Source organism: Carlito syrichta, unplaced genomic scaffold (assembly GCF_000164805.1).
Source record: "Carlito syrichta isolate Samal-C Ts95f unplaced genomic scaffold, Tarsius_syrichta-2.0.1 Scaffold86271, whole genome shotgun sequence".
Classification (NCBI taxonomy): Eukaryota; Metazoa; Chordata; class Mammalia; order Primates; family Tarsiidae; genus Carlito; species Carlito syrichta.
In genome coordinates this window covers 585,295-596,501 of record NW_007030367.1, presented here as the reverse complement: position 1 = coordinate 596,501, position 11,207 = coordinate 585,295, and the positions used below count along the sequence as shown (strand labels likewise).

Sequence of the window (11,207 nt, the reverse complement as noted above, 5' to 3'; positions counted from 1 at the left end):
AGATTTCTTTTCTTTCTTTTTTCTTTTTGAGTCGGAGCCTCACTCTTGCCACCCAGGCTGGAGTGCAGTGGCACGCTCATGGCCACCACAGCCTCCACCTGCTGGGCTCAGGCGGTCTTTCCACCTCAGCCTTCCAGGTGGCTGGAACCACAGGCATGCGCCATCATGCCCAGCTGATTCTTTTCATTTATTGTAGAGACGAGGTCTCGCCATGTTGTCCCGGCTGATCTGGAACCCCTGGGCTCAGGCGGTCTTCTCCTCTCAGCCTCCCAAAGTGCTGGGTTTACAGACGTGAGCCACCGCCCCTGGCTAGCTCCCAGATTTCTTACGTCTCTGTTTTAGAGACCAGCCCAAACGGTAGCTGGAGTCCTTTTGGTCCTCTTCTCAGGGATGGAGCGCTGGTGTCAGAGTCCATTTGGAATTAATCCACTGTAGCTGGGGCGCAGGAGGACACATTGTTCAGAGTGGAAGGAAGGAAGGAGGCCCTTCCCAGTAGAAGGAGGCTGGGCAGACACCTGATTGCCCCCCACATTCTGGAACTGACAGACATCTCATCCACCCCAGGAACTCAGCAGACCCCACCACCACCCCAATTAGGCATGGAAACTGCCGAGAGCTCTCTTACCCACACCCTCATCAAACATTCATCCTCCCCACTGTTTTTTTAACAGCTTTATTAGGGTAAAATTCACAAACCTTGCAACCTACCCATTCAAAGCGTACAGTTCTTTGGCTGTAACACATTTACAGAGCTGTCCATCCATCGCCACAACCAATTTCAGAGCGTTTTCAGGATCCCACAAGAAACTCCACACCCTTAGCCAGCAACTTTCAATCCCCAGTCCCAGCCCCAGCCCTGGGCAACTACTGATCTACTTTGTGTGTTGATGGGTTTGCCCGTTCTAGAACATTTCAGGTAAATGAAATGTGTGACCTTTCATGACTGGCTTATTTTATTTAGCATCATTTCTTCAAAGTTCATCCATGATATGTGTGTCAGTACTTCATCCTTTTTTTTTTTTTGAGTTGGAGTCTCACTCTGTCGCCCAGGCTGGAGTGCAGTGGCACGCTCACAGCTCACCATAGCCTCAGCCTCCTGGGCTCAGATGATCCTCCCTCCTCAGCCTCTGAGTAGCTGGGACTGCAGGTGTACACCAACATGCCCAACTAATTTTAAAAAAAAATTTTTGTAGCGATGAGGTGTCACTATGTTGCCCAGGCTAGTCTTGAACCCTTGGGCTCAAGTTGGCCTCCTGCCTCGGCCTCCCAAAGTGCTGGGATTACAAGCTGAGCCACCACACCTGGCCTCATCTTTTTTTATTGCTGAATTATATTCCATTACACAGATACACCACATCTTGTCCATTCATCCATGATGAACATGTGTTTTGTTTCTGCTTTTGACTCCTATGAGTGATGCTGCTGTGAATGTCCATGCGTATGTTTTTGTGTGGACGTGTATTGCCGTCTCCTGTCTTGGGCCCGCACCTAGGAGAGGAATTGTGGGGTCAGATGGCAACTGTGAGTTTAACAGTCTGAGGAATTTCCAGAATGTTTCCCAGCTCTCTGTTGTTTGTACAGCCCTGCTTTGTATGTAGGGGTGCAGGTCTCTCCTTTGGGACAGGCACTAGGGTGCAGAGAGGGGCGTCAGGAAAGCTCTCCAAAGCCCCTGGCAGAAAGTGTTTGTTCCACCCAGGCCCCACCTTTACCAGATTTGAATGGTCAAATATTCCCTGCCCCTGGGTCTCATTTGCCCCATCTATAACATAAGGAGCTTGGCCCAGAAAGTTCCTAAGGAGCTTGTGTTGCCAATATCGTATGGTTATAACTTGGTTGCCTTCAGAAATCCCCACTTGTGGTCTGGGTTCCAGGGTTCTTGAGTGAAGGAGTGTGGGGGGTGCCCGGTGTCTACTGTTGTCATGGTAGAGCTCTCAGGCTGTGGTTCTAGGACTTTTGATCATCAAAGCTCCTGAGGATTGGCTAGGTGCCGTGGCTCACACCTGTAATCCCAGCGCACTTTGAGAGGTTGAGGCAGGAGGATCACTTGAGCACATGAGGATGAGACCAGCCTGGGCAGCGTAGCAAGATCTCGTCGCTATAAGACATCAGAAAAATTAACCAGGTGTGATGGTGCATGCCTGTAGTCCCAGCTACTCAAGAGGCTGAAACAGAAGGATCGCCCAAACCCAGAGGTTGAGGCTGCGGTGAGCCGTAATTGTGCCTCTGCACTCCAACTTGGGCAACAGAGTAAGACCTTGACTCAAAAAAAAACCTCAGGATTTAACATGCAGACATTCTGATTGTTTGAAGTTCAAGAACACTTTCACTCCCTGGTTCTAAAACAGTAGATCCCTAAAGGGGTCCAAAGAGCTAGATTTGTATGGTTTTGTTTTTGAAAGTGTTAATACAATCACATTATTCAAAATGTGTTAGTATAAAGAGGGGAGACAATGAAAAAATCTTTTTCCAACATGTATCCCCCAGTCCCTAGGTTCTGGAGGACAACCATTGTACCAGTTTTATATGAATTATTTTGGAGTGATTGTATTCATATGCTAATACATGGCCCAGGTGTGGTGATTCATGCCTGTAATCACAGCACTTTGGGTAGCTGAGGCAGGAGGATCACTTGAGGCCAAGAGTTCAAGACCAGCTTGGGCAACACAGTGAGACCCCCAACTCTATTTTTAAAAAACAAACAAATAAGCCGGGCTCGGTGGCTCAGCCTGTAATCCCGCGCCTTTGGGAGGCTGAGGTGAGTGGATTGCCTGAGCCTGTGGGTTCGAGACCTGCCTGGGCAACTAGGCGAGACCTCATCTCTACAATAAATCAAAAAATCAGCCAGGCGTGGTAGCGTGTGCCTGTAGTTCCGGCTACTCGGAAGGCTGAGGTGGAAGGATCGCCGGAGCCTAGGAGGTCGAGGCAGCGGTGGCCGGGAGCGTGCCACTGCCCTCCAGTCTGGGTGATAGAGTGAGACTCCAAGTCAAAACCCCAAAAAAACAAACAAATATATATAATATAAAGAGATAGGTATGGGAAGAGAGAGTGAGGGAGAAAGAGAAGGCTTGAGAGAGAGAAAGAAGAAAGGAAGATTAGGATATATAAAAACAATACATATGTTTTCCCCTTCCGATACAAAGGATAGTTTTTTGGAAATATTCATACACAAGCAAGTAGACACAAGAAAATCTTGTGTCACATAGAGACATATGCTTTTCTTTTTTGTACAAATGATAGCTCATTGTAGACCATCCTTGTGCCTTTTCTATTTTAGTTTATCGTGAAGATCATTCTGTATTGATTCATAAAACACTTCCTTGTCTTTTTCTATAGCTGCGTAGTATTCCACCATGTGGAAATACCTTGACCTATTTAGCCACCCCTATTAAGGAACGTTTAGGCTATCCCCAGTCTTTTTTTTTTTGAGTTGGAGTCTCACTGTCACCCAGACTGGAGTGCAGTGGCCGCTCCCAGCCACAGCAGCCTCGACCTGCTGGGCTCCGGCGATCCTTCCGCCTCAGTCTTCCAAGTAGCTGGAACTACAGGCACGTGCTACCACGCCCGGCTATATCCCCAGTCTTAAAAGAAAAAAAAATGATGCAGTGAGTGACCCGCATGTACGTCATGTCATGTATCTGGGGTTTCTGGGTCAGTACATGTGCGCTGGTAATGTTGACAGGCATAGTCAGCATGGCCCGCACAGAGCTCATAGCCCATGGGAGGCATTCAGAGGTCCCAAGGATCCCCAGGGGCGGCTCAGGGTTTCCCCGGCGATCCCAGTGCTCACTGGTGCCCCTCCCCCAGGTGGCCCGTCCCCCACGCCCCTGCACCCCAAGCGCAGCCCGACGAGCACAGGAGAGGCAGAGCTGAAGGAGGAGCGGCTGCCCGGCCGGAAGGCGAGCTGCAGCGCCGCGGGGAGTGGGAGCCGAGGGCTGCCCCCCTCCAGCCCCATGGTCAGCAGCGCCCACAACCCCAACAAGGCAGAGATCCCCGAGCGACGGAAGGACAGCACGAGCACCCCTGTGAGTGGCGGGCCTGGGGAGCAGGGCCGGGGCACCTCCTCGTGCGGGCCAGCCTGCACACACTCCCGGGTCACAGGCTCAGGCCATGCTGGCATCCCGCTCCCCAGACCATCACATCGGATGCCATATTACTTCTGTATATTCGTTCATTCATTCATTCATTCAATGGACGCCCTCTGCCCGAGCTTATGCTTGATGCTAGTGTATAAAATGAGCATTCGGTGTCAGAAACAGAAAGTGCTGTAAGGAGGATTTAATACAGGGGATTAGGTGCTTCAAAAATCTTTGGAAACAGAAGTTGTCTCAGCTGTCGGGGTGACCACGCTGGACCGCACCTGGGCCCTTGGCTCTGCGCATGTGCAGGAGCTTCCTCCATGGCTGTGCCCTTGACCCCGTGCGGGACTGAGCTGGTTGCGTGAGTAGGCCAGGCATGGTGGCTCACACCTGTAATCCCAGCACTTTGGGAGGCTGAGGCAGGTGGATGGCTTGAGCCCAGGAGTTTGAGACCAGCCTGAGCAAAATAGCCAGATCTCGTCTACCCCCCCCAAAAAAAGGAAAAACTAAAAGCGTAAGTCACCGCCCACACGGACACAAAATGCTTGTAGTTGTTTTATTTTTAGCATAAGGTTTTGCTCTTTAACAGGGAAGTCATGGACATTGTTTTTAAAGCTAATCTTTCTCGTTCCTACTTGGAAACGTCTATTCTTTTAATTTCTTCTAGTGACCTTGGTGCCACTGGTCACATCAGGTTTATTTGGGTTCTAAAGACCTGAGGCAAACCAAGATCTTGCTACATGGCTGTTTGCTGGGTGGGGGTGTTTTCTGTGGAGGTCCTGGATGCCTGTCTTTGGTGACTAGTAGGTCCAGCTGTGACCAACAGTGTCCAGCTTCAGTTGGTCTTGACCGGCTTTCACCAATAGTGTCCAGCCAGTACCAGCTTTTACCAGCCTTGACCAACAATGACCTGCCATGACCAGCTTCAACCTGCCATGGCCAGTGATGTTCAGCTGTGGTTGGTAGTGTCCAGCAATGACTGGTCATGCCTGCCATGACCAGTTTTGACCAGCCATGACTGACATTGACAGGCCATGACCACCCTTGACCATCCAGCCTTGGTCGTTACCAGTGGTGACCAGTGGCAACGAACTGAATAGTGTGACAAGCTTTGACCAGCTGTGACCCTTCCACCACTATCAGGACATCTCGCCTAGGTTCTGGATGCAGGACTCCAGGGCTGTGTGAAGCCAAGGGGCATTGGGGGGGAGGAGGATGGGGGTGGTAAACCCCACCAAATGGCCAGGAGAGGGTGCACCCAAGGACAGTTCACTGGCTGGCTTACACCAGAAGGGCCTTGGGGTAGCAGGTCCTGAGGGCATCAACTCAACTATGGGACAGGTGGCAGAGGAGAGAGGCAGGGAGGTCTATGTGTCCAGAGTGACCTGGTCAAGTACGGTTTCGTTCTCCCTGCTCCTCTCCCAGTCCTGAGACCTTGAGCTCCGCAGGGCATCCTCTGAGGCCCACATGGATACAAGGTGATACACAGTCCAGGGAAGGAGAAGGCGAGGCAGGGCTGTAGTTTAAACAAAAGGAAAACGAGGCTGTGTGTGGTGGCTCATGCCTGTAATCCCAGCACTTTGGAAGGCCAAGGCAGGAGGATTGCTTGAGCCCAGGACAACAACCTGGGCAGCACAGCAAGACCCCATCTCTACTTGGGAAAAAAAAAGAAAGCATACATAGGAAGGACTGGAGGAGCAGGCAGTGGGCTGAACCTGCAGGAACAACACTCCCAACCTCACAGCAGAACTGACTAGCTGTTTGAGAGCTGCCGCCGCCAAGGCTGTTCCAGCTCTGAGGAATTCAAGAACACATGGTCACATTGTAGGAACACAAGGGCGGAGGCGGCCAGGAGGGTCGCTTGGGACCAGGAGTTCGAGACCAGTCTGAGCAACATAGCAGACTCAATCTCTGAAAAACAAAAAAAAGCAAAAGAGTAGTAGTAGTTTGGGCACATAGTCAGGACTCTGAAACCACAGAATAGAGCTTGAATTATAGCGATGAGCCTTCTGATCTTGGGCAGTGACTTCACCTCTCTGAGCTTCAGTATTCCACTCTGTGATATGGCCTAATTAAAGAGCCTGAGATGGGCCTGGCTCGGTGGCTCAGCCTGTCATTCCAGCACTTTGGGAGGCCGAGGCGAGTGAATTGCCTGAGCGTGCGTGTTCGAGACCTGCCCAGGCATCTTGGCGAGACCTCGTCTCTACAATAAATCAACTATTAGCCAGGCATAGCAGCACACCACCTGTAGTTCTGGGTCCTTGGAAGGTTGAGACGGAAGGATCGCCAGAGCCCAGCAGGTTGAGGCTGCGGTAACCGGGAGCGTGCCACTGCACTCATCCAGGCAACAGAGTGAGACTCTAACTCAAAAGAAAAAGAAGAGCCTGAGATGGGACCAGAGGCCATTATCTTAAGGGAAACAACTCAGACACAGAAAGACAAATGTCACATGTTCTCACTTATCGGTGGGAGCTAAACAGTGTTGTCCATGGACGTAGGGTGTGGAATGATGGACGCTGGAGACTCAGAAGGCTGAGGGGACGAGGGGGCAGATGATGTCTTGTTACGATGATAAAAATATTAAAAGCTGAGATTTCACCACTGCACAGTGTATCTATGTTATAGACTTTTTTAAAAAGAGAAGAACTGGGCCAGGCTCAGTGGCTCAGCCTGTAATGTCAGCCCTTTGAGAGGCCGAGGCAAGTGGATTGCCTGAGCCTGTGGGTTCGAGACCCGTCCAGGCAACTTGGTGAGACCTCATCTCTACAATAAATCAAAATGAGCCAGCCGTGGTAGCACGCGCCTGTAGTTCCAGCTACTTGGAAGGCTGAGGCGGAAGGATCGCCAGAGCCCGGCAGGGTGAGGCTGTGGTGGTCGGGAGCAAGCCACTGCACTCCAGTCTGGGTGACAGAGTGAGACTCCAACACACACACAAAAAAAGAGAACTGGTCAGATGCGGTGGCTCACGCCTACAATCCCAGCACTTTGGGAGGCTGAAATGAGAGAATTGCCTGAGTCCATGGGTTCAAGACCAGCCTGGGTAACTTGGTGAGACCTCCTCTCTATAATAAATCAAAAAATCAACCAGCCATGATGGCGCATGCCTATAGTTCCAGCCACTTGCAAAGCTAAGGCAGAAGGATCACCTGAGCCCAGCAGGTCGAGGCTGCGGTGACTGTGAACATGCCATTGCACTCCAGCCTGGGCAACAGAGTGAGACTCTGACTAAAAAAAAAAAAAAAAAAAAAAAAAAAGGAGAAGAAGAACCTGGATGGTTTTTGTAAGGATCTTTTAAGACCCTGGCCGGGTGTGGTGACTCACGCCTGTCATCCCAGTACTTTGAGATGCCAAAGACTGATTAAGGAAAAAAAAGACAACAAACACAAATTACCAGTGTTCAAAATGAAAAAGAGGACTTTAGGCCAGGCATTGTGGCTCATACCTGTAATCCCAGCACTTTGGGAGGCCAAGGCAGGAGGATCAGTTGGACCCAAGAGTTCGAGACCAGCCTGGACAACATGGCGAGACCTCATCTCTACAAGAAAAAAAATGAGCTGGGTGTGGTGTCACTTGACTGTAGTTCCAGCTACTCAGGAGGCTGAGGCAGGAGGTTGAGGTACCGTGAGCCATGATTATGCCACTGTACTCCAGCCTGGGCAACAGAGTGGAACCCTGACTCAAAAAAAGAAAGAAAAGAAAAGGAGTTTGTTTTAACATAAAAAGATAGCAAGATATTAGAAACTATTGTATGCCAATAAATTTAACAACTTAGAGAAAATAGACACATTTCTTTAAAAATGCAATTTATCAAAACTGACATGAGAGGAAATAGGAACCCTGAACAATTTCTCATTAAACAAATTGAATCCATAATTTAAAATCTTCCCCATAAAGAAAATTCTAGGCTTGGTAGAATTCTTCTAAACACTTAAAAGGGAAATGATACCAATCTATAATTTAAAATAATAATAATAATGCCAATCTTAGAAAAACTTCCAGAGAACTGAAAAAGAGGACTCTTTTCCCAGCACATTTACGAAGCACCTTAATCCTGCTACCTCATCTTCACTGGGCTCACAGCCCATGTGAGGTGGGAACCTTTTTTCGAACACACATTGGCAACAGTGATCGAGGTTGCAGCAGGGCGCCCAGGGCCCTGTGGGAGCCCAGAGGAGGCACCTGATTCAGCCTGGGGGTCTATTATGAACTGACACCTGAGAGATCTGTAGGAGTGAGTCAGGGGAAGAGGTGGGAGGAACGTTCTAGCAGGTGACAGCCGGTGCAAAGGCTAGGCGAAGAGACACGTAACACCAGGTTCTGCGTGGCAGCACTGCCTTGCGAGAGCAGGCATTTTGGGGAGAGGGGGGCATGGACGAGGGTGCCCCGGGAACCTTCCCTCCCCCTCCTCCCTCAGTGCCCACCTCTCCTCAAGCATCCATGGTCTCCCTGGACTCGGCCTAGGTGGCTGGGATCTCGAGAACTTTTCCGTCTTTGGGACCTTTAAGCTATCTTCTCGCTCTTGGCTCCCACACAGGCCCCTGAGTCACTCCTCATGGGGGAGGGGAGAGGGAAGAGCTGGGGGGGAGGCGAGGCCTCACCTCACCCCCTTCTCGGCCACGTCTTCTGCAGAACAACCTTCCTCCCAGCATGATGACCCGCAGAAACACCTACGTTTGCACAGAACGCCCTGGGGCTGAGCGCCCGTCGCTGTTGGCCAATGGCAAAGAAAACAGGTACAGAGCGGACAGCAGCAAGGTGGGGAGGGCTCGAGGGTATGTGTCTCTGCCCTTCCCTTGGCAGCATTGACCCAGGTACCCCCTGAAAATCCTCCCTCTTTATTAATTAGTCATCAGCACCAGGAAGGCAGTCTGCCCTGTTCACCGCCTACAGGCCTTGGGAACCTGAGTCGATTTTTTGAATGATCCGTTTTTAGAACGTGAGACAAGCCCTAGAATGTCACAGCTTGCACATCATCTGGTTGGCTGGTTTTCAGACCTGTGTGCCTGAGTCTGTGAGGTCTCTTCCAGCTGGCAAGGGAAGGAAACCAGTTCAGACTGGCTGGGGTGCAGAAGGGGAAGGGATTGATTCACATCCCAGTATAAGCCTGGGGTGGGACCGGCCTCCCAGATGGGGGTGCTGCCACCCACCAGGACTGTCGGGCATGCTGGTGGCTGACACCGAGGCACACTCCGGGGTGCTCTGATAAGGGATGCAGGTGTTCTCTTAGGTGGTCGACAGCCACGATTCTGGGACTGCTCGGTTCTGAGTTCAACTCTTGACTACACTCTCTGCTAGCACGATGACTCTGGGCAACTCTCTGAGCCTCTGTTTCTTCCTCTGTAAAATGGTGCTGTCTGCTCCCAGGCTCCATTAGATCGATCCAGTAGAGACCAGGTGTGTCCTGCACTTGACACGGGGTCTGAAGCATAGTGGGCATATATCACTAAGAGTTTTTGGTGGTTATTAACTAAAAATAATAATAGTGAACGATCATCAAGCCATGACCATGTACCATCCTTCTGTGTAGATTAACTGGGCTAATGCCCCTAACAGCTCTCAAGTGGAGGTAGATCCTAATATCTCCATTTTACAGCTCAGGAAATGAGGGACAGAGAGGTTAAGTAACTTGTCCAAGGTCACACAGCTGGTGAGTCAAAGATTCCAGACTGACTCTAGAATCTGTACTTGTAACCACTGGAATACATGGCCTTCCTCTTCTGGTCAAGAGACAGTGGATCACTTAGATTATAGACTCAGCTGCTGTAACAAAAAGACCCCAAGGTACAATGGCTTAAATAAGATGGAGATTTAAGGCCAGGTGCAGTGGCTCACGCCTGTAACCCCCACACTTTGGGAGGCCAAGGTGGGAAGATTGCTTGAGCCCAGAAGTTCAAAACCAGCCTGGGCAACATAGTGAGACCTCATCTCTACAAAAAATTAGCCGGGGCTGGTGGTACACACCTGTAGTCCCAGCTACTTGGGCGGCTGAAGCAAGAGGATCACGTGAGCCCAGGAGGTTGAGGCCGCAGTCAGCTGTGATCACGCCACTGTATTCCAGCACTGGGCAACAGAGTGAGTCCCCGACTCAGAAAAAGAGGGAGGTTTAGTCCTCTGTGATGTCCCCATCCAGAGAGAGAGCAGCAGAGTCCTCCAAGGACCTAGATTGATTCTGCCAGTCTTAACATGAGGCTCCAGCTCTGGGACTGAGGCTGTTGTGCCAGTTGCCACCTTTTTCCAGCCAACAAGAAGTGGGGAAAGAGAAGAGAGGGTGAGCAGCATCCTTTTTAAAGGCGTGATCCAGAAATGGCACCGAGCACTTCTGTACGTTTCATTGGCTGGGGCCTAGTCATGTGACCATTCCTAGCTGCAAGGGAGACTGGGAAATGTAGTCTCTGGCTGGGCAGCCATATGCAGGGCACAGACTTTTAGGGGCTTGGTTACCAAGAGCAATACAGGAAGATGGCCTTTGCCACAGGCAGGGTTTCCTCTGTGAGATGCAGGCTGCACCTGGGGTCCCCGGGAGGACAGAAATTGGCAGTCTGGCCCCTGCTGTCAGGACTGGGAGGGTGAGAGGACCCGGAGGAGGGTCCTGGGGCCGTGGGACCCCCACAGCCTACACAGCATCTTGAGAGAGTTAGAAAAAGGGTCCCCTTCTCTTTATTTTCACCTGTCAAGAAATTACCATAGTGAATACGGGTATCCTTGTATCTAATTCTTTCCCGCATTTGGCTGATGGGAGCTCAGATAGCGGAGTGTTTGGGAAGTCGGTTTGGTTCCTGAAGTTTGGGTGGCATATAGCAAGGAAGTCACTCAAAACCGTATGTGAAGTTATCCAATTACTGTTTGGAGAGAGGAGAGTGGGGACGGGGGACAGTCTGTCCCTGGTAGAGTTTAAAGAAAGGTTTTAAAGTTTGAAGAAAGGGTAACTTAGGACGAAGGAGAGTCAGTAAAATAATTCTAGGGTTGGGCTGTCCACAGCCTGCACAACTGTACATGGCAGGCGTGTCTCCAAACTCCAGGCTCCAAACTCAGGACAGGAGCAGAGAGTGAAGAATCAAAGCGGTTGGGGCCCTGGCCTGCCTCAGGGCCCCTCCCTGACTCGTCCTTCTCCGCCCACAGCTCGGGTACCCC

The 11,207-nt window shown here is 50.8% G+C and overlaps 2 protein-coding genes and 1 long non-coding RNA gene across 3 annotated transcripts in view; 2 read left to right on the top strand and 1 right to left on the bottom strand.

Moving 5' to 3' along the window:
• Nucleotides 1-435, top strand: part of LOC103259500 (MAP/microtubule affinity-regulating kinase 4) — an 18,469-nt gene extending 18,034 nt beyond the window's left edge. Inside the window, exon 11 of the mRNA XM_021711846.1 lies at nt 343-435. Within this exon, the coding sequence (XP_021567521.1) occupies nt 343-435 (93 nt within the window). The remainder of the gene's footprint in view (nt 1-342) is intronic.
• Nucleotides 436-3,804: 3,369 nt separating this feature from the next.
• LOC110595557 lies at nt 3,805-8,797 on the top strand. The gene is made up of 2 exons (XR_002481914.1): nt 3,805-4,022; nt 8,706-8,797. It is a non-coding gene; the product is annotated as an uncharacterized LOC110595557 (long non-coding RNA).
• A 1,297-nt stretch (nt 8,798-10,094) lies between these two features.
• CKM (creatine kinase, M-type) overlaps nt 10,095-11,207 on the bottom strand; it is a 25,580-nt gene continuing 24,467 nt past the window's right edge. The window contains exon 9 of the mRNA XM_021711832.1: nt 10,095-10,123. Within this exon, the coding sequence (XP_021567507.1) occupies nt 10,116-10,123 (8 nt within the window). The 3' untranslated portion in view covers nt 10,095-10,115. The remainder of the gene's footprint in view (nt 10,124-11,207) is intronic.